This window comes from Oncorhynchus gorbuscha, linkage group LG05 (genome assembly GCF_021184085.1).
Source record: "Oncorhynchus gorbuscha isolate QuinsamMale2020 ecotype Even-year linkage group LG05, OgorEven_v1.0, whole genome shotgun sequence".
Lineage (NCBI taxonomy): Eukaryota > Metazoa > Chordata > Actinopteri > Salmoniformes > Salmonidae > Oncorhynchus > Oncorhynchus gorbuscha.
Genome location: NC_060177.1, coordinates 55,742,535 through 55,766,139, shown reverse-complemented (window position 1 = coordinate 55,766,139; position 23,605 = coordinate 55,742,535). Strand labels below are relative to the sequence as shown.

Here is a 23,605-nt window from a genome sequence, read left to right as displayed (position 1 = left end):
TGAGTAACCCCGGTCATATGATAATATTAGTGAGATGTCTCACCGCATTTCCCTGCTCGCAAGACCGCAAGGAGGAAAGGCATGCTTTAGAATGACGTGATCTGGCAAGTGGCGCCTCGTGAAATGACTTGATGATCTCCAATGTCAATATAAATGGCCATTTAAACTTGATGGTCTCTTCTTCTCTCCAGTCAGATGGGTAGCTAATCTATCTCCTCTCCTATTTTTGATACCCTGTGGTCTCATTTCCCCTCTCATCAGTAATAGAGTTCTACAGAACATTCTAGAGCTGGCAGAGAGCCTGGATCTCACGTGGCCTGATGGCACAGCCAAGAAATCCCACCCATTCCCATTGTTATAATATTAACTCTATTACTCAAAGTCAATCAAGTGCATCATTGCTATAACCCATATTAGGAAGCAAACCTGTCTTGATTTGGATTGGCTAAGAGTGGCAGGGAGAGTGGAGAGAAGTTTGAAATTAGTTTTCAACAGCAGCGTGTCTCTAAATTCACCTCACTCTATCGTTGCATGGGGAAATGTGTGAGGGTGTTCTCTATATTGAAGTGTAATTGGAATTATATTCACTGAAACAGACCCAATCAAACTCACTCAGTCACACATGTACAGGCCCAGGTTGATATCAACACATCCACAAACCTGCAACTAAACACACAATCATAGGGTCTACTTTACAAACAAATTAGAATTTGCAATTAGATGACATCTATAATATATGTTGGAAGTATTTGGGAAATGATTGAAGTATAGTGCACTCCTAAGAACAGTGATTTCAATGTATGATGCCAGCTCAGTGGTTTGTCAGTGGAAACAGCGCCACTGTTTCCCCCACCACCTTCTTTATTGTTTTTGTTGTGTTGATGTGACAGAGGGGAAACGGAGGAGAGGAGGCTCCGACAGCGTGGTATTAGAAATTGCGGTACATATTCTGCTGTTCTATCGCCCGTCTAATGATGTCAGAGGGGGGAGTGTTTGTTGTTGGCGTTAACTTTATTGTTGTAATATCCAAAATGGAAGTGGCAGTTCCACCAATCAGGTGTTCCAGTTTTAAAGGTCCAATGCAGCAGTTTTTTTTACCTCAATGTTAAAATCATCTCTGGGGTAACAATGAAGTACTTTACTGTGATTGTTTTCAATAAACGTGATCAAAAACATGTTCTTAGCAAAGAGCAATTTCTCAAGCAAGAACTTTGCTAGGACTGTTTAGGAGATGTCTGAGTGGGGAGGGGAAACACTGAAAACTATCTGTTATTGGCAGAGAGGTTTGGAACTCTCTCTCTTATTGGTCTGTTAACTTCTTTACAATAATGTCACCAGGCAGGCCAAACCTCCATCCCACCAAAACAGGCTGAAATTTCAGGCAGACTTTTTTCAAACAGCTCTTACATTAAAAGGGCATTCTTTACATTGACATTTTAGTCATTTAGCAGACGCTCTAATCCAGAGCGATTTACTGCATTCATCTTAAGATACTGTAGCTAGGTGAGACAACCACATCACATTCGTAGTAAGTACATTTTTCCTCAGTAAATCACCATTATTATAATTTTCACAATTTCACAGTACTATTCCAACCTCATAGTGTGGAAATATATATAAAACACAGGGAAATCAAATGTTTGACTGCACTGGGCCTTTAAGACACCTTACAGATGTAGGACCTTAATTTGATTACCCTGTTGCAGGAGAACCTTCCAAAAATGTAGTGTATTTGCGGTTTTAAAAGGCTTCTGAAGTCCCCTACGAAAAAAATATCAACTCCCACAAAAATGTCCATCAATTATAATCCACGTAATAATTCACATTTCCTGTTGCTGTAGGGTCATTTTCCTGCTGTAGAAAACTGGCACAGATTACGATCTGAGGTGAATCACCTGTTAATGATATGGTAATCCGTCCCCAGTTAAACCCTCTAGCGTGTTAGTCTAGCCTGAAGAATAGGTCCCCTCAGGGAAGAACATGTTCACCTCGGGTACATTGTCCCTGCACATGGAGGTCCTGACCCCTGGAAAAGACTGCCCATTATGTCAGTGTGTATGTATGTGCATATGTGTTTGTGTAAGACTCCAGTGTTTAATGGGTCTGTGTACATGTCAATGTATTAGATCTCCTATTTCCCTCTTTTCTCAGGGGCCACTTGTTGGGGAAAACAGAAGGGACAGCACAGCATCAGTCAGCCAAAGCCATGAAGCAGTCCATTGACTAAGATGTGCCAGTAAACCACTGATTCGGGCTTGAGCGGAACATTAAGGATTTGTATTTCTATCCACAGAAGTTGGATTTTAGGGTGAACCAGGAAATTGAACATGGAGACAGAGCTGAGGACAGGTCTCTCTGTATGGGCCATAATGGCCATAGTGTGTAACTCTGTAGTGGGCGTCCTCACCCTCATCCTCTTTGTCATCCTCTACCAGGCCTGCAAGGTGCCTTCCTGCCAAGAGAGGGCGCCAGTGCTGACAGCAGCCCAGGAGCAACAGAAGGGCGATCAGAAATACTTACTCACTGTAGTCTGACGGTGAACATAAAGAGGAAAAACACTCTCTGGCCAAACAGACTACACACACACACGCACACACACCTCTCTCTCTCTCTCTGTCTGTATTTGAGTCCATTTCTCTCTCTCTCTCTGCCTCTCCCTGACACTCAGTTGATCTCGGAGCAAAAGAACATGACAAGTGTTAGGCATTGCGTTTAAAAAAAAACATAAATCCTCTTATCTCCTTGGCTCTGCTCTGGGACTGTCCATCTGTCAGTTTGTTTAAACCCAGCAGTCTGGCCTTACCCTGTTCATCTCCACTGAACCAGTCTGATGATTTGTGGGAAAGGGTAAATGAAAAAGCGAATGAGAAGAGAGATGGAAGGAAAGGCGGAAAGCGAACAGCCCTCATCTCATCAGCGACAGATTGTTTACTAACTGGAGAAATAATGATGCCAAGTATAGTGAAATAGACCACAAGAGAGATAGATAGAGAGATAGATAGAGAGATAGATAGAGAGATAGATAGAGAGATAGCTGCGGAAACAAAGGAAGGCCGTGATGATGGACGAGAGAGAAGGAAAGGGGTGTTCTGATGTGTTGTTTACTAAGGGAACGTTCAAGAATCTCAATAGTTTAAGAAAAATAACAAAAACAAAGGGAAATTAACTCAACATTTCAACTAAAAGTTGCGCTGTAACACTTAAATGTGTCCGTCTGCCACTTACCGGGTTCATAACCTTCTCAAGGAGTGACACCCAAAGACAGTATAATGAGAATCTTTTAGAACGACTCCCAGAGATAGTGATGTTGTGACGCGGAGAATCAAAATGACTACTTGAAACAGAAGGATCATGTACTGTACTATGCGAATAACCATTCCACGTGTAATTATGATGGTGATGTTGTTCTATGAATAATGGACATAATGTTGGTTTTAATATTTTATTAACACAATAAATGTTTTACTTTTTCGTAACTTTTGGGGACGTATATTACTGACCTTCATTGATCATGTCACTACAACCAGCACAAAATAACCACATCATTGTCCTCACAGTGCATGACTATCCATCGAAATACCGGGAGCAAAGTACAACTATTGCACTGTAGTGTGTGTGGCTAGCAGGTCTTGAATCACGTCTTCCACAGTGTTGATTTAACCACAATGTCATTGGTGTGGGTCACTCCTGTAGCTGCTGTAAGTTGCGTCATTAGCCTTCCAGATCTGTTTTGACAACTGCTATGGTCATTGTCACACAGAACTGGAATAATTACAGTAAACTATATCTCCGATCTGCTCAGAAATGCTAGTCTATGACGCGTTGTAATGCGCAGTCCTTGCATTATTTTGTAGGCTTCTGCATTATACAGGATCTCTGAGCTCCACAGGTCATTCAGTGTCTCTCGTTCACATGTGCTCCAGCACTTCCTGGATTTACAAATGAGGCACTTTTACTGGAGGATACACAGTCAGGCCATAGCAATTGTGTAATAAGCCTCACACACACACACACACACACACACACACACACACACACACACACACACACACACACACACACACACACACACACACACACACACACACACACACACACACACACACACACACACACACACACACACACACACACACACACACACATACACATACCCACACACACGCACGCGCCCACAATAAGCTCTGTGTCAATGTGAAGGACCATAAGCCTAACACAGGGTCTCATCCAGTGCCTCGGTTCCATCGCTGTCCTCTATCTCTCTACACAACTGTCTTCTCTTTGGTGGCTTGTTGTGCTTCTACCTAGCAGGGTTTTACTAAATGAATATGTTCATCAGAGAGGAGTCCCTCTATTGCTGCCCCCTCCACCAGCTTTGCTACATCCTGCCTGCCTCTCTCTCTTTCTGTCTCTCTCTGTCGAACAATTTCAGGTAACCTCACCCGTTGTGTCTGCAAAGGTATGAAGGACATATATGTTATTGAGTCTAAGGGAGGAAATGTAAAATAAAGTCCATTGAAGGACTAAGCTTCTTCCACCAAAATGGCGACTCTTCACAGTTAATGTGATATATCCCACCATGTTTTAACAAAGGTGACATTTCCCTCTCGCAAAGAAACACTAAGGTATTGTGGAGGACAGTTTACTTGACTGTCACTCATTTCAAATGACAAGTTATGACTTATTTTAATGCAATACTGACCATGAATGACTTTGCTGACCTTCCATGATTCAGCGATTGACCCCTGAAGGGCTGAGAGACCTTCTTTGATGGGGTTAGGAGGAACTGCCAATCCTCTGCCACTCACTCTTATCAACACGGTAAGCTTAGATCCATGGGATCCCTCCTATAAGGAAAGGACTGCATTAGCCAGAAGCATTGGTAGTGCTTGCTCATCATTCAGTCTTCCAATTGACCGATCCTGGTTGAGATTTAAGAGCTGGACTCAGCATGGCATTACATAAAGCAATAAGCAAATATTTGCAAACGCAAATTACTAATAAACAGGAGACAGCGCGATAATCTGCCTCTCCATCTGCACCGCTTGAGGGTTTCCATAACCTACATCCTGGGAGAAAGGCTGGGTTGAAGTCAGTCACTGAGGATACAGATCAGTGTGTGTGTGTGTGTGTGTGTGTGTGTGTGTGTGTGTGTGTGTGTGTGTGTGTGTGTGTGTGTGTGTGTGTGTGTGTGTGTGTGTGTGTGTGTGTGTGTGTGTGTGTGTGTGTGTGTGTGTGTGTGTGTGTGTGTCTTATTGAAAGATAATGGGGCATAGGACACACAGTAGTGGAAGTGAATAATGAATGAGTCACCAGGCAGCATCACATATGCTCACATCACATCTGTATAATGGGTGCCAATGGGATCCCCCCCAAAAAAAAAAAATAAACATTCTGAAATCGGGTTTATTAAGCCGATTCCCAAATGTAAATCACTATAATTCAACAAATCAGCCTATCAGTTCCGTTTTGTCACTAATTTCATGTACAGTGCCTTGTGAAAGTATTCGGCCCCCTTGAACTTTGCGACCTTTTGCCACATTTCAGGCTTCAAACATAAAGATATAAAACTGTATTTTCTGTGAAGAATCAACAACAAGTGGGACACAATCATGAAGTGGAACGACATTTATTGGATATTTCAAAAAATTTGAACAAATCAAAAACTGAAAAATTGGGCGTGCAAAATTATTCAGCCCCTTTACTTTCAGTGCAGCAAACTCTATCCAGAAGTTCAGTGAGGATCTCTGAATGATCCAATGTTGACCTAAATGACTAATGATGTTAAATACTGTGGAAGGACCACTAGAGGGCAGGCTGGGCTCATGGATAGTAGCCCAACAAAGCCTGGGAGACAAGGTAACCAGAGTCAATTAAGCACAGCTGACGGTACTAATGAGATACTCTCCTTCCCCTATAAAAGGGAGAAAACTATCTCTGGAAGATGGCCACCGAGAGAGAGAAGCTGTGCTGAAAGAACCACGAAGACGGTGACAAACCCGTGATTTATGTTTGTTGTAGTTTAAAGATTATCCTATTGTGTTCTTGTTTCATCTGGAGAAGATGTGTTTTTTTCCCTTGGAAGATTTTTCATTGATTATGTTAGAATGTTTTTGTTGACAAAATACCCTCAATAGAGAACCGTGTTCAATCAGAAAAACCTACTCCTGACTCGTTTATTCCACCTTCCCGCATTAGAGTGACGCCTAATTACTTGGTACGCTCACAATACAATCCACCTGTGTGTAATCAAGTCTCCGTATAAATGCACCTGCACTGTGATAGTCTCAGAGGTCCGTTAAAAGCGCAGAGAGCATCATGAAGAACAAGGAACACACCAGGTAGGTCCGAGATACTGTTGTGAAGAAGTTTAAAGCCGGATTTGGATACAAAAAGATTTCCCAAGCTTTAAACATCCCAAGGAGCACTGTGCAAGCGATAATATTGAAATGGAATGAGTATCAGACCACTGCAAATCTACCAAAACCTGGCCGTCCCTCTAAACTTTCAGCTCATACAAGGAGGAGACTGATCAGAGATGCAGCCAAGAGTCCCATGATCACTCTGGATGAACTGCAGAGATCTACAGCTGAGGTGGGAGACTCTGTCCATAGGACAACAATCAGTCGTATATTGCACAAATCTGGGCTTTATGGAAGAGTGGCAAGAAGAAAGCCATTTCTTAAAGATATCCATAAAAAGTGTTGTTTAAAGTTTGCCACAAGCCACCTGGGAGACACACCAAGCATGTGGAAGAAGGTGCTCTGGTCAGATGAAACCAAAATGTAACTTTTTGGCAACAATGCAAAATGTTATGTTTGGCGTAAAAGCAACACAGCTCATCACCCTGAACACCCTATCCCCACTGTCAAACATGGTGGTGGCAGCATCATGGTTTTGGCCTGCTTTTCTTCAGCAGGGACAGGGAAGATGGTTAAAATTGATAGGAAGATGGATGGAGCCAAATACAGGACCATTCTGGAAGAAAACCTGATGGAGTCTGCAAAAGACCTGAGACTGGGACAGAGATTTGTCTTCCAACAAGACAATGATCCAAAACATAAAGCAAAATCTACAATGGAATGGTTCAAAAATAAACATATCCAGGTGTTAGAATGGCCAAGTCAAAGTCCAGAACTGAATCCAATCGAGAATCTGTGGAAAGAACTGAAAACTGCTGTTCACAAATGCTCTCCCTCCAACCTCACTGAACTCGAGCTGTTTTGCAAGGAGGAATGGGAAAACATTTCAGTCTCTCGATGTGCAAAACTGATAGAGACATACCCCAAGCGACTTACAGCTGTAATCACAGCAAAAGGTGGCGCTACAAAGTATTAACTTAAGGGGGCTGAATAATTTTGCATGCCCAATTTTTCAGTTTTTGATTTGTTAAAGTTTGAAACATCCAATAAATGTCGTTCCACTTCATGATTGTGTCCCACTTGTTGTTGATTCTTCACAAAAAATACAGTTTTATATATTTATGTTTGAAGCCTGAAATGTGGCAAAAGGTCTTAAGGTTCAAGGGGTCGAATACTTTCACAAGGCACTGTATCTTCTTGTGTTCTGTCATATTTAGCCTCACATTCATGTGATTTGCTGTTTTCTTTTCTGGAAAACCAGAGCTATAAGTAGAAGGAGTTTTATTCACTCATTTCACTTCAAATATGAGTTCCGCCAAACAAAAACACGATAGAAAAGCATTTCTAAGAATAATGTAAGTACAGTAAATGTTGACTCAGTATGAAACTAGTTTGTGACAACTGTATTCAACTTGAAGTTAGCGACAGCAAAAAAAACGAGTCGAACAAAGTATTAGACACTATTCCCTGGGTGGAAATTGATCAAATGGACTGATATATCCACAAAACATCACCATTGTTTTATACCCATGCCTGTGGTCTGTCCATGTTTGAAGTCTGTCTGATAGCTAGCTATAAGAAAACTCAAGAAAACCTCAGGAATGATCACAATGCACTACTTCTTTATGAGCTTGCATATCGAACAACTATTACATTCTAACGAGTCCTGTGTTCGTGAAAGTAATCTAAACTCACTATGATGGGGTCATAATAGTCTGTAGTTCAAACCGTTCAGACTTGATGTTGTCTTACACACCCCGCTCTAGCGCAGTTGCCGTCTACTACTGAGATGAGTGGCTGCTATGTGCGGATCCAGAACATACAGACGTCTTAAGCATGTAGCTCAAACAGGCGATTCAGGAGAAAATGTCCAGCACTTTTAACATAGGCCTACATATTGGAGAAGTCCAAGGAAGGCGTAATGTTGGCCTGTGCACTGCGCACGCGTAACTATCAATTCAGTGCCATGGACAGTGACCGCAAGTCATGGCGAAAAAAATACAGAAGCATCTAGCCGCGATTTCAGCACCATTGGCTAGTGGGCTAAACCACACCTGTAGTGAATGCCATGATGTTCCCTCATGCTATGGTTCCATTTCCCCTCTCCCCAAGAATGTTGAATTGTAAACTGATAGGGAATACATTTGAAGAGTATTGAAACCACTTCTGCAGATTCCACTGGTATTCACGCAGGAACACACACACCAGATATGCATGCGCGCACACACACACACGCACGCACGCACGCACACACACACACACACACACACACACACACACACACACACACACACACACACACACACACACACACACACACACACACACACACACACACACACACACACACACACACACACACACACACACAATAAGCTCTGTGTCAATATGAAGGACCATAAGCCTAACACATGGCCTTTGGGACCTTACCTTGGTCTCATGCAATTTGTAGGGATGGAATTACAATGTCTCACCAACCTTCCATTCATCACATAGCCTATGTTTGGGGCACCATCTACTGGTTCATACTGGCAACTGTCCTTTCAAGACAATGACAACTGTCCTTTAAAATAATAATGTCTAAATATACTAGCCTTTATTGTTATTAATTAGTGTGCCGTTAGTACATGATATTGCTGCTCTTGGCTGGAATGATAATGGACATGTTGTTTTAATTGCCAGCCATTGAAATATGATGGAGGGTAAGGCACAAAGCAGTTTGGAATAGATGTTCTCTGACAAAAAAAATGCAATATATTTCTAAAAAACATTTATTTAAACTATAGGCTGTCATATGCCAGAAGAGGCCTTGCCACCCCTCTGAGCATGGTTCCACTCTAGGTTTCTTCCTATGGAGGTTGTCCCTTGGTCCTGCAACTAGCCATTTAAATAAAAATGTGACTATTACTTAGCCATCCGTAACACTAAAAGCAAAAGTCAGTTATTATTATTATTTTTTATGTATTTAAATGGATAGTTGGGGGAAAAAGCTATGGCCACTGTGCTTCTGGTTCTGCAGGACGGAAATCTGTAAAGCAATTTGTAAAGCAAACTGCTGATTTAAAAAGGGCTTTAGAAAAGACATTTGATTGATTGATATGAAATGTTGCCTGTAATACATCAATAAAAATATATACAGTACCAGTCAAATGTTTGGACACACCTGCTCATTCAAGGGTTTTTCTTAATTTTTTACTATTTTCTATATTGTAGAATAATAGTGAAGATATTAGAACTATGAATTAACACATATGGAATCACGTAGTAATCAAAAAAGTGTCAAACAAATCATCTAGATTTTAGATTCTTCAAAGTAGCCATCCTTTCCCTTGATGACAGCTTTGCACAATCTTGGCATTCTCTCAACCAGCTTCACCTGGAATGCTTTTCCAACAGTATTGAAGGAGTTCACACATATGCAGAGCACTTGTTGGCTGCTTTTCCTTCACTCTGCGGTCCAACTCATCTCAAACCATCTCAATTGGGTTGAGGTCAGGTGATTGTGGAGGCCAGGTCATCTGATACAGCACTCCATCACATTCCTTGTTGGTCAAATAACCCTTAATCAGCTTGGAGGTGTGTTGTGTCATTATCCCGTTGAAAACCAATGATAGTCCCACTAAGCGTAAACCAGATGGGATGGTGTACCACTGAAGAATGCTGTGGTAGCCATGTTGGTTAAGTGTTCCTTGAATTCTAAATAAATCAGTGACAATGTCACCAGCGAAGCATACCCACACCATCACACCTCCTCCTCCATGCTTCACGGTGGGAAACACACATGCGGAGATCATCCATTCACCAACTCTGCGTCTCACAAAGACACAGCGTTTGGAGCCAAAATGTGGATTCATCAAACCAAGGGACAGATTTCCACCGGTCTAATGTCCATTGCTCATTTTTCTTGGCCTAAGCAAGTCTCTTCTTATTATTGGTGTCCTTTAGTAGTGGTTTCTTTGCAGAAATTCGACCACGAAGGCCTGATTCACGCACTATCCTCTGAACAGTTGATGTTGAGATGTGTCTGTTACTTGAACTCTGTGAAGCATTTATTTGGGTTGCAATCGGAGGTGCAGTTACCTCTAATGAACTTGTCCTCTGCAGCAGAGGTAAGTCTGGGTCTTCCTTTCCTGTGGCGGTCCTCATGAGAGACAGTTTCATCATAGTGCTTGATGTTTTTTGCGACTGCAAACTTGAAGGAACTTTAAAAGTTTTCCATATTGACTGAACTTCATGTCTTAAAGTAATGATAGACTCTCATTTCTCTTTGCTTATATGAGCAGTCTTTTCCATAATATGGACTTGGTCTTTTACCAAATCGGACGATCTTCTGTTTATGATTGGCTCAAATGCATTAAGAAGGAAAGGAATTCCACAAATTAACTTTTGAAAAGGCACACCTGTTAATTTAAATTCATTCCAGGTGACTACCTCATGAAGCTGGTTGAGAGAATGCCAAGAATGTGCAAAGCTGTCATCTTGGCAAAGTGTGGCTACTTAGAAGAATCTCAAATATAAAATGCCTTTTTTACACTTTTTTGGTTACTACATGATTCCATATGTGTTATTCAAAAATCAAATCAAATCCAATCAAATGTATTTATATAGCCCTTCGTACATCAGCTGATATCTCAAAGTGCTGTACAGAAACGCAGCCTAAAACCCCAAACAGCAAGCAATGCAGGTGTAGAAGCACGGTGGCTAGGAAAAACTCCCTAGAAAGGCGAAAACCTAGGAAGAAACCTAGAGAGGAACCAGGCTATGTGGGGTGGCCAGTCCTCTTCTGGCTGTGCCGGGTGGAGATTATAACAGAACATGGCCAAGGTGTTCAAATGTTCATAAATGACCAGCATGGTCGAATAATAATAAGGCAGAACATCATGTTGATGTCTTCACTATATAAAAATAAGAAAAACCCTGGAATGAGTAGGTGTGTCCAAACTTTTGACTGGTACTGTATATATATTGACAAGTGCACTTATCGATGTTTCTAGCCTAGGCTACAAATGTGGATTGTTTTGGAGTTATACCGTAAAAAAAAATCACTGGTCCACATTGTCAGGCAATGGTGAAACGGTTTTACGCTCATTCTGGGGCAGCGTGAGACCATTATGGGCGAGACCGATTAATAACGGATCTGTACCCGGAAGTGGGTGGTTGAGTTACTGACTGGTTACCACTGCATAGATACTGCCTGCTGGGATGTGGCAGAGAACCGGAGAATCGCCGTTATTGATAGAAATCTGAGAAACCGAAAATCTGAGGCACAACTAATCACACTTTTGGCCCAATACACGGCGCTGCGGTATAATTACCGAGGCATAAACGGTAGAACACGTCGCCAAAATGATGGAAGAGATACCAGTAGATAGATTTCAGGTTCCGAGCGCTGTCCAGGGAGAGATGCAGCCACTTGTAAGTGGAATGTGTTTTTTCATTGTAGTGATAAAGTCATAGGCTAATATATTATGTTCCTATATTATGCGACTAAGCTAGCCTACTAGGTGTTTTATAACATACATTCTGGCTATAATGGATTGTTGAATTTAGATATTGGCCTGGTGATATTTTGTAGCATTTATTTTTTATCTCTAAAGGTAACACATGTAGCATTGTTCTTGGTAGGCAGCCATAAGGTCAGTAAAACATTATGCCTGGCTTTATTGCGATGAGAAGCGAATTTAGAGAATACCTCAATCAATAGACTATCCGTTTTTTAAGAGATTGAGATGGCGAGCTGTCGTCGGTGATGCCTGGAGAAAAAAAAACATCCCTACACGTTCGCAGAAGCACATCCGCTCTGGGGACAAGCATAGGCCAATGAGGCAAAGGCCAGCTTTAACACGGTCACTGCAAAAATCCTAAATAGTTGATTGGAATGCATGTGACCGATTACGTTATTATTGAATTGTAGGCTCTTACTGAACATTACAAAGCAATCGGGTAGCCTATCAGAGCAACTAAGGCCTAGCTGATGTTCGATTTCTTCATCACGCAGAGACTGCGAGGAGCAGTATCCTCCACGACATCATATGTGGTGTTTAACTCTGAATCAAACCCACTGGTTCGCATAAGATGTTGTTAGGCATATAGTGATGTGTCTCGTCAGTAGGCCATCTTTGTTTGCTGAACAGAGTTCGTTTCTCAGGGCCCTGGGGTACAGTTGAACCTATCTGCAATAGAATACCGAGATTTCCGTGGTGGTGTAGCTTTTGGGAGCTTTGAGTGAAATGTGCATCATAGGAGTCGATGAATGGACTGTGTGCAATGAAGATGTGACTGCCTGACAACCTTTGGTGTGTCTGAATGAAAGACAGAATTGTATTAGGCTTCTATTTACTAGCCATGAATTTACTAGCCATTTACTAGCCATGTCATGAACATCCCAGATGATATGTATGGGAGTCCTCTCTCTCTCTCTCTCTCTCTAGGACCCTGCATCATCCACAGCTTCTTCCGAAGCAGACTCAGACACGAGGGAGGAGGAGCCAGTCACTATTAACTACAAGCCCTCTCCTCTGCAGATGAAGATAGGTGAGTGTAAGAAGGCTGAGCCGAACTCACTGCCTGCTTCTGTTTATTTCAGCACCTTGGACAGGGGTCACATGACTGTAGAGCAATACAAAGATGTGGGAAGCAATACAACGGCTAGGTGTACTGGAGTCAAGGCTCAATCATTCCCCAAAACCATATTACCAAAATGTAAAGGCATAAATATAAACACATTGACACATCCCATTGTGATGTTCAGTCTGTAAAATCATTGTATGAATCAAGAGTAGAAAGGAGCATTTTAGGTAGCAAATTTAGCAATATTGTAAGACGTGTCTTTGATGACCAACCGATCCTCATGATATCCTTTCAACAAATATGTTCCCATAACATTTGCGAAGAGGGAGGGACAATTTTTTTGAAAGCCCTGGTCCCAAAGATATCCGCCCCAAGCCCCAGAAGGTCTGATATATCAAAACCTCAAGCTAGCCCACAGCAGCCTTTAGCCTGACATCTGTACACTGTTTTCCTCCTCGTCTGTGCGTGATGCAACATTTAGGATTGTTAAACATTTATTTGAGTAAAAAAATTCCCCACAAGTGGAACACATCACCCACAGATTTGGATACTGGCTCGTTCCACCGATTCATTGCATTTTTAGAAGTGTAACTCTCAAGAGTTTAAATAATAAATGACTATAGTAAGTGCCTATTAAGTGCCAAATAAAGTAACACGGTTGAACATTTCATCTTAAATCAGCCATGAATTCCCTTGTGATAGGGGGAATGGAAGCTTGTTGTGTGCAACAGGGAGTGACAATTGAATGCAAGCATCACAATTTTTTTTCTTTTTCTAGCCCGTCTATCTCACGTTTCATGTTTTGTATTGTCACGTACACAGGTACAGTGAAATGCCTTTCTTGCGAGCTCTTTCCCAACAATTCAGTAATCAATAGCAGTAGTACTATATAAAAAAAAGTAAAGTAGAACAAAAACACACAAGAAATATAAATAAAAAGAACATGAGAAAGTAAGTATGTTATATACAGGGCAATGGTGGAAAAAGTACCCAGTTGTCATACTTGAGTAAAAGTAAAGATACCTTAATAGAAAATGACTCAAGTAAAAGGGAGTCACCCAGTAAATCACTACTTGAGTAAAAGTCTAAAACTATTAGGTTTTAAATATACATAATTATCAAAAGTAAACGTTATTGCTAAAATATACTTACTGTAAGTATCGAAAGTAAAAGTATAAATAATTTCAAATTCCTTATATTAAGCAAACCAGACAGCATCATTTGCTTGTTTATAAAATGTACAGATAGCCAGGAGCACACAACATTCAGACATAATTTACAAAATAAGCATTGTGTTTAGTGAGTCTGCCAGATCAGAGGCAGTAGGGGTGACTAGGGATGTTCTCTTGATAAGTGTGTGAATTGGACCATTTTCCTGTGCTGCTAAGCATTCAAAATGTACCGAGTACTTTTGGGTGTCAGGGAAAATGTATGTAAAAAGTACATTATTTCTTTAGGAATGTAGTGAAGTAAAAGTTAAAGTTGTCAAAAATATAATTAGTAAAGTAAAGTACAAACACCCCAAAAAACGAATTAAGTAGTACTTTAAAGTATTTTGACTTAAGTACTTTACACCACTGATACAGGGTCACTGGGTCAAGGGTCAGTGCCAATACCATATTTACAATGGGCAGGGATCCTGGAGGTGTAAGGGTAGATATGTACAGGGTTAAGGTGACTAGGCATCAGGATATATGATAAACAGAGTAGTAGCAGTGTATATGATGATTGTATGAGTGTGCGTGTGTGTTGAGTCAGTATGAATTTGTGTTATTTGTGTGTGAGCAAATTAAGTGTGTGTGTGTGTGTGTGTGTGTGTGTGTGTGTGTGTGTGTGTGTGTGTGTGTGTGTGTGTGTGTGTGTGTGTGTGTGTGTGTGTGTGTGTGTGTGTGTGTGTGTGTGTGTGTGTGTGTGTGTGTGTGTGTGTGTGTGTGTGTGTGTGTTGCAACAAAAAACATTTAAAAATAGAACAGTCAATGCAGATAGTCCGTGTAGCCATTTTTTTTTAGCTATGTAGCAGTATTATGGCTTGGAGATAGAAGATGTTCAGGAGGCTGTTGGTGTCAGACTTGTTGCTCCGGTACTGCTTGCCATGCGGAAGCAGAGAAAACCGTCTATAGCTTGGGTGGCTGGAGACATCAACATTTTTTGGGCCTTTCATTCACACCTCCTGATATACACTACATGACCAAAAGTATGTGGAAACTCCTTATACACCTTCAAACAGGTGTATAAAATCGAGCACATAGCCATGCAATCTCCATAGACAAACATTGACAGTAGAATTGGCTTACTAAAGAGCTCATGACATACAACTTGGCACCGTCATAGGCTTCCACCTTACCAACGAGTCAGTTTGTCAAATATCTGCCCTGCTAGATCTATCCCTGTCAACTGTAAGTGCTGTTATTGTGAACTGGAAATGTCCAGGAGCATCATGGCTTAGGCGCAAAGTGGTAGACCACACAAGCTCAGAGAACGGAACCGCAAAGTGCTGAAGCGCGTAGTGTGTAAAAAAATGTCTGTCCTTGGTTGCAACATCAATACTGAGTTCCAAACTACCTCTGGAAGCAACGTCAGCACATTAACTGTTCGTCGGAAGCTTCATGAAGTGGGTTTCCATGGCCAAGCAGCCGCACACATGCCTAAGCTCACCGTGTGCAATACCAAGTGTCGGCTGGAGTGGTGTAGACCTTGCCGCCATTGGACTCTGGAGCAGTGGAAACACGTTCTCTGAAGTGATGAATCACGCTTCACCATCTGGCAGTCTGACATACGAATCTGGGTTTGGTGGATGCCAGGAAAACGCTACCTGCCCCAATGCATATTGTCAGCTGTACAGCTTGGTGGAGGAGGAATGTTGGTCTGGGGCTATTTTTCATGGTTTGGACTAGGCCCTTTAGTTCCAGTGAATAGAAGTCTTAATACTACAGCATACAATGACATTATAGATGATTCTGTGCTTCCAACTTTGTGGCAACAGTTTGGGGAAGGCTCTTTCCTGTTTCAGCATGACAATGCCCCTGTGCACAAAGTGAGGTCCATACAGAAATAGTTTGTTGAGATCGGTATGGAAGAACTTGACTAGCCATCACAGATCCCTGACCTCAACCCCATCGAAAACCTTTGGGATGAATTGGAACGCCGAATGCGAGCCAGAACTAATCGCTCAACATCAGTGCCCAACCTCACTCATGCTCTTGTGGCTGAATGGAAGCAAGTCCCCGCAGCAATGTTCTAACATCTACTGGAAGCCTTCCCAGAAGAGTGGAGGCTGTTATTGCAGCAAAGGAGGGACCAGCTCCATACTAATGCATATTATTTTGGAATGAGGTGTTCAACAAGCAGGTGTCCACACACATTTGGACATGTACTGTATGTTAATGTGGGCTATTTTTAGCACTTTTCTGGGATTCTTGATTGTTTTTATTGCTTTCCTGGGAGGCTCATCAGAGATAGACATGACAGTGATATTTATGTTTGAGTTGATAGTGCACGGTGAGCTGCACATAGTGAGCTTCCTACTAGGGCAAACCGCCTCAGTGCTAACAGTATAACTCAGGTTCATGGGCACATGATTACAGCATACAATAGCTGTAGGATTAACAGAGGCATCCAGGGGGGTTAGAGGGACATCAATTAGGTTATTTACATTATGACTGGCAGTGCCCCCGGGACAATGTACATTTGCAGCATCACTATGACAACTCAGCGACACAAGGGTAGGGCTTGGGTCACTGATAAGTCATTGTCTCAACGCAGCCTTGAAATGCGTGGACAGGGTCCAGGAGCCAAGATGATTCGGATGGACGCTGTTTTTCCTGTAGAGCATCTTCTTTTTTCTGTTCTTCAGTTATAAGGTTAAGATGGCCCTTGCCTGATATATATGACACAGTACTGACTCGAAACCAGATGACCAGTTTAATGGTGTCAGGAAACTGGTCAGCTGAGAGCTGCCATGCCAGGATTTTGTCTGTGTCTGTACTGTATACACTGAGTGTACAAAACATGACTTAGACTGACCAGGTGATTGCAGGTGAAAGCTAAGATCCCTTATTGATCTCACCTGTTAAATCCACTTCAATCCGTGTAGATGAATGGGAGGAGACAGGTTAAAGGAGGATTTTTAAGCCTTGAGACAATTGAGACATGGATTGTGTATGTGTTCCATTCAGAGGCTGAATGGGCAAGTACAAAATATTGAAGTGACTTTGAACGAGGCATGGTAGTAGGTGCCAGGCGCACAAGTTTGAGTGTGTCAAGAACTGCAACGCTGCTTGGTTTTCACGCTCAACAGTTCCCCGTGCGTATCGAAAATGGTCCAGCCAACTTGACACAACTTTGGGAAGCATTGGATGCTTTCGACTCCTTGTAGAGTCATGCATCCATGTATTTTTTTGTTCATACTCTAATGTTCTGTGGTGTGCAGAGAAACAGCGCGAGCTGACCAGGAAGGGATCACTGAAGAATGGTAATGCAGGTAGTCCAGTGAACCAGCAGCCGAAGAAAAACAATGTGATGGCCAGAACACGGTGAGAGCTGACTTTGGTCCTGATTAGGGCCTTCTTGATTTTGTCCCTAATTTATTTATTGTTTTATTTCTCCCTATTTCTCCATCTTCACTGGTATCTTGAACCTCTCCTGTATCTTTCACTCACTCTCTTTTTTTCCCTCCTGGTCTGTTCCACCTCTTCTTCCTTGTGGACTCACTCTCCTGCCCACCTATAACTCTTCCCTCTCTCCCTCTCCACAGGCTGGTGGTGCCCAATAAGGGCTACTCCTCCTTAGACCAGAGCCCCGATGAGAAGCCCCTGGTTGCCATTGATACAGACAGGTATGTGACAACATCAATGACTGTAATACACAGAAATGTCCACCGTCACCCTTTAGTCTCAGATCTGCCAACATACTGTAGATATAGCATTTAGGTTAAGGGCAGTGTGTGAGGTGAAAATAAATATAAGATCAACAGTGATGACATGAATCTATGCAAATGCAAAACCATACACTTCCATTTATGTTGCAGTGACGATGACTTCGACATGTCCAGATACTCCTCATCGGGATACTCCTCAGCCGAGGTGAGATGTGTGAGGGCCCAGGTATCTATGCACTCTGGGTAACACTACTTAAGCCCGGTAAAGATACAACAGCCATCATAAGGAGAGGCAAGACAAAACTAACCAGTTTTAGAATTTTGTGTAGGACAGCTGACTAAGGACAGCTGCATTCAAATAAAACATTTCGAGACACGCCGTTGAGACCGTTTCCATGGTGATGGTACCTCTGCAATGACATAATACAACTTTGAAACAAAGTTGCCACTGGTTGTAGCAAGGTGTTGGAGCAAACGAGCGTCATGAAATACATGCACCAGAAATAGGGCACACATTCTGCTAGGCTAGCTAGCTAACTGCAGCAAAATACAGTCAGATCCAATATTATTGGCACACGTGATAAAGATGAGCAAAGAAATATACAAATACTGAGCAATATTGTATGCAAATAGTACCATTGTATTCATTCATACTAATACAATTGCTCAGAGAAAGAAATTTATTTTTAACAAGTAATAAAACAAATCTCTAAAAGATAGGGTTAAATTATTTGCACCCCTGTTTTCAATAATCTAGCACCCTTGGCACTGAGCCTATTTCTAAAATGTTATATGAGATTGGAGAACACTTCGGGAGGGATCTTAAACTATTCCTCCATACAGACTCTTTCCAGATCCTTGATATCCTTCGTCTGCACTTATGGACTCACCTCTTCAAATAAACCACAGGTTTTCAATGGGGTTCAAGTCCGGAGACTTAGATGGCCATTGCCATTAATTGATTTTGTCATCAATTAACAATTTCTTTGTGGATTTAGATGTGTGTTTAAGGTTATCAGTCTTTCCAAAGAGCTTTATTTTCAAGTCATCTGACCATCTGACCAGAGCACCGCCTTGAGTTTGCTTAATGGCATCTGCACTTGAATTGGAACCAGTGATATGGTCAAATGACATGAAAATAAGTTCTCTGGCCATGAATACCAGTGGTGGGTTTGGCGTCGAAAAACAGATGCATATGCAGAGAATAACCTCATAACCTACTGTAAAATATGGTGGAGATCTGGTGGAGATCTTTGATGTTATGGTTCCTGGGGCCCTTGTTAGGGTCAACGCCATCATGAACTTTACCAAGTATCTGAACATCTTAGGCAAAAACCTGGTTTCCTCTGCCAGGACGCTGAAACTCGGCCACAAGTGGATTTTACAGCAACCCCAAGCACACATCAAAATGAACAAAGAAATGGTTAATTTATCCAAAAAAATAACATTTTGCAATGGCCATCTCAGTCTCCGGAGATGAACCCCAATGAAAACCAGTGGTCTAAATTGAAAATGGCCGTATACACAGACAAAGGATATCAAGGATCTTGGAAAGATTCTGTATGGACGAATGGTCTAAGATCCCTCCCAATGCGTTCTCTATTCTCATTAAACATTCTAGAAAAAAATAAAGGAGAGGGTGCTGGAGTATTATTTTAACCCGTCTTTTTGAGATTTATTAAACAAAATGTATTCCTCTGAGCAATTGTTAGTATGAAATATTCTAATTTTGAAAGATGTTTGAGCATACAATATAGCTCAGTATTTGTATTATTGTAACGGCTGTCTTCCTCTGACGAGGAGTAGTAAGGATCGGAGGACCAATGCGCAGCGTGGTACGTGTTCATGCTCTTTATTAAAACAAGCGAACACTGAAACCAAACAATACGACACGTGAAATAACTCACCGAAACAGTTCCTTGTGGAACACACAGACACAGAAAATAATCACCCACAACTCAAAAAAAGTGAAACTAGGTTACCTAAGTATGGTTCTCAATCAGGGACAACGATTGACAGCTGCCTCTGAATGAGAACCATACCAGGCCAAACACATAAATCCCAAAACATAGAAAAAGGAACATAGACAACCCACCCAACTGACCTGACCATACTAAAACAAAGACATAACAAAAGAACTAAGGTCAGAACGTGACAATTATTTAATTTATGCAATCTTTGCTAATCTTTGTCAAGGCTGCCAATAATTTTGGATCTGACTGTAGCTAGGTAGCTGTCTGCTTGCCTAGCGAGTTAACTGCTGGACTAAACACAGAACTTCTGCGTACTGTTCTCTGATTTTCTAAACGGACCCGTCTCTTTTCAAATCTTTAGGCGACATGAGACATTGTGAAACTAGACTGTTTGATCAAGCAAACTTTGTTCTCAAACTGCATTAAACCATCTTGTCTTGTCTCGGCCATTGTATCTGTAATGGGCTGTACAGTCATGCCAAGCCATTGCCACTCACTCCCCAACACACTCACAATCTCAAGGTTCTTTCCCTTCACAAACCTAATTACAGTAAATGCAGATTACTGTTGGATAGAAATTCAGGCGACCTATATTCATTATCCAAATATCAAACCAACACCACAACTGACTCATTCTCCAAGCCACTTCCATTCATTATTTTAGCCTTATGTCTTTATCATGAAACCATTTAGCGATTGTACCAAGAATTTTTCCTGGTTTCCTGATATGATCACTGAAGTAAGTAGACTCCAGTAAGTCATAGTGTTCATTGATTTCCCTGTGTAACAATATGACGAGCCTTAGTTACATGATGGGTACTCCTTGAAGACTACTAGCCAGCCTTTTTAAGTCTATGGTAACATTTCTTCAGCCTCAGTAATGTTATTGACAGACCCCTACACCCCCTAGTAACATGCCTGACCATCCAATACACCCCCTAGTAACATGCCCGACCATCCCCTACACCCCCTAGTAACATGCCTGACCATCCAATATACCCCCTAGTAACATGCCTGACCATCCAATACACCCCCTAGTAACATGCCTGACCATCCCCTACACCCCTAGTAAGATGACTGATCATCCCGTACATCCCCTAGGAACATGATTAACCATCCCCTACAGCCCCTAGGAACATGACTAACCATCTGGACCTAGGAACATGAAACTAACCACTACACTAGTAAGATGACTGACCATCCCCTACACCCCTAGTAACATGACTAACCATCCCCTACAGCCCCTAGGAACATGACTAACCATCCCCTACACCCCTAGTAAGATGACTAACCATCCCCTACATCCCCTAGGAACATGACTAACCATCCCCTACACCCCTAGTAAGATGACTGACCATCCCCTACAGCCCCTAGGAACATGACTAACCATCCCCTACAGCCCCTAGGAACATGACTAACCATCCCCTACACCCCTAGTAACATGCCTGACCATCCCCTACACCCCTAGTAAGATGACTAACCATCCCCTACATCCCCTAGGAACATGACTAACCATCCCCTACAGCCCCTAGGAACATGACTAACCATCCCCTACACCCCTAGTAAGATGACTGACCATCCCCTACATCCTCTAGGAACATGGCTGACAATCCCCTACAGCCCCTAGTAACATGGCTGACCATCCCCTACAGCCCCTCGTAACATGGCTGACAATACCCTACAGCCCCTAGTAACATGGCTGACAATCCCCTACACCCCTAGTAACATGTCCATTATCTCCACCCTCACAGCAAATCAACCAGGACCTGAATATCCAGCTGTTGAAGGATGGTTACCGGCTGGACGAGATCCCTGACGACGAGGACCTGGATCTGATCCTGCCCAAATCTGTCAACCCCACCTGCATGTGCTGCCAAGCCTCTTCCTCCACCGCCTGTCAAATCCAGTAGCTCACGCATGCGCAATATGTTCACTCTGTCACTAGAGCAGCGACAGAGAGAATTGACAGAACATGATAATTATATGACAACAAATAATTAAGACGAGGAGAATTAAGACAAAAATACACCAACATTTTCAAATACAACTAACAGTGATTACTTCCTCCTATGGTAGGACATGCACTTCTGTTTGTGTTTGAGGCCTCTCAGATGCCTCCTCCGGGCCAACATTGTGTTATACAAGTGAAAATGATTACAAAATAATTTTCATGCCCCTAAGAATAAGACATATTATTGTAACTGCTGCTGATCAAAGCTGCTCTGCTTACCTGACTTCAAGGTCATATTTATTGCGTTTTATTCAGTATATTTTAATGGTCATGGACTTTTTATTTGAAGGATCTGTATGATTGTACATGCTGGGGTGTTTTTTGAAGATTCATATCTGGTTATGTTATATCTGGTATCTGTATTTTGGTACTGAAAGCAGGGTTGTGTAGCACCGGCCTGGTCAATACACTCATTCAGTCTACATTCTTGCCCTCTTTCTTATTTATTTTTTATTGGTTTGAGGTATTTATGGTTTTGGTTTTTAGGGATGAATGTATTGCAAAGGGATGACATGCATGATGAGCACCTACTGTAAACGGATTGGGAGATCTTACTGCTGCACACTGCTATTTTGGCCATTCTTCATTGATTTATCACTTTTGAATGTATAATTCTTGCACATTTGAATTTGTTTGGGTTCTAAGGTGATATGCGTACATATGTCCCTGATCTGCCATGATCCTTATTCAAGAGGAAGATATAGAATTCATACTTTGCTCACCTAACATTGGATTCATTCTAGAACACAATGATTTCACAGCTTGATTACTATATTCACCCCCATAGAGGCCACAGGGAACAAGTGTTTGTGTAATAACAGTATACGCTGACATTCAAGATCTTTTTGGATACAGCCTGTTATGACATCCTACCATGTCCCTCCCACAGTGTGTCTAACTAACCCCTCCCCAATGACATCCTGCTAACAAGTCTTGATTGGCACAATCATTCTAAATCATGTCAAAGGAGAACACACATGCATCATCAACTAAATGAGTGGGGTGCAATTGGAACGTGATCTAGTGATCATACGTACCATTCACTTTGAGCACTGATCCCTCACGATCACGCTCACTCAAACACCCTTCAGAGTTGATTTGCGATTAGAGGATGCCTGAAGTACAGAACATTCAAACAAAATGTGTACATTTATCGCCAGTCTCATGACTTAACGTATTTCAAAGAGATTTGCCATATATGAAGGTATGCATTTAAAAAATAAATTAAAAAAATGGACAAAAAAATAAATGATGATTATGTTCTCATGTGGACACTTCCATTCCAGGATTTAACAGTGCTATTGTTCTGTGTAGTGTACGATATCAATAAACACAAAGCCATCTGAACCTGCGTAGGGTGTCTCTAATATCTACAGTTCTGGACATTAAAAAAGTTCCTTTTCCAAATTGCTTTGCTACATCCAGTTATTGTTAATATGACAAAAACGTGCAGGGTGACGGCAAGTACAGCTGTGGGGCTTGGCATGCACTCTGTTGATCATATGGGTAGGGGAAGTGTACGGTAATTGCATCACATAGATCATACAGATGTACAAAGTTAATTGTTTTAATGTTAAAGGTCTCTGACAACTAATTACACAGGTATTTACCGGGAGAAGGAGTATCACAGGTTATCCACAGATGCACGTTGAAAATGACAGCGTCAGACTTTCAGAAAATTAAAACAACTTCAATAATGCTGATGCAGAAATGCAAGCTGAGAGGCACAGATTGTTACACAAACCCCTATGCAAATAACAAAATGAATGTACAAAGTTTTAAAAATGTTGAGAAATGTATTTGTTTGTTAATT

The 23,605-nt window shown here is 41.7% G+C and overlaps 1 protein-coding gene across 2 annotated transcripts; it reads left to right on the top strand.

Moving 5' to 3' along the window:
- The first annotated feature begins 11,516 nt into the window (after nucleotides 1-11,516).
- On the top strand, nucleotides 11,517-23,133 carry LOC124035155 (protein FAM219A-like). 2 transcript variants are annotated; one of them, XM_046348576.1, is made up of 6 exons: nucleotides 11,517-11,777; nucleotides 12,794-12,896; nucleotides 17,362-17,464; nucleotides 17,686-17,766; nucleotides 17,959-18,013; nucleotides 21,533-23,133. In XM_046348576.1, the coding sequence occupies exons 1-6, from the start codon at nucleotides 11,709-11,711 to the stop codon at nucleotides 21,689-21,691; spliced, it is 570 nt and encodes a 189-aa protein (XP_046204532.1). In that variant the 5' UTR covers nucleotides 11,517-11,708; the 3' UTR covers nucleotides 21,692-23,133. The 2 variants fall into 2 exon arrangements, with proteins under 2 accessions (XP_046204532.1, XP_046204531.1); XM_046348575.1 differs by having other exon boundaries at nucleotides 17,959-18,034.
- Nucleotides 23,134-23,605: the final 472 nt, after the last annotated feature.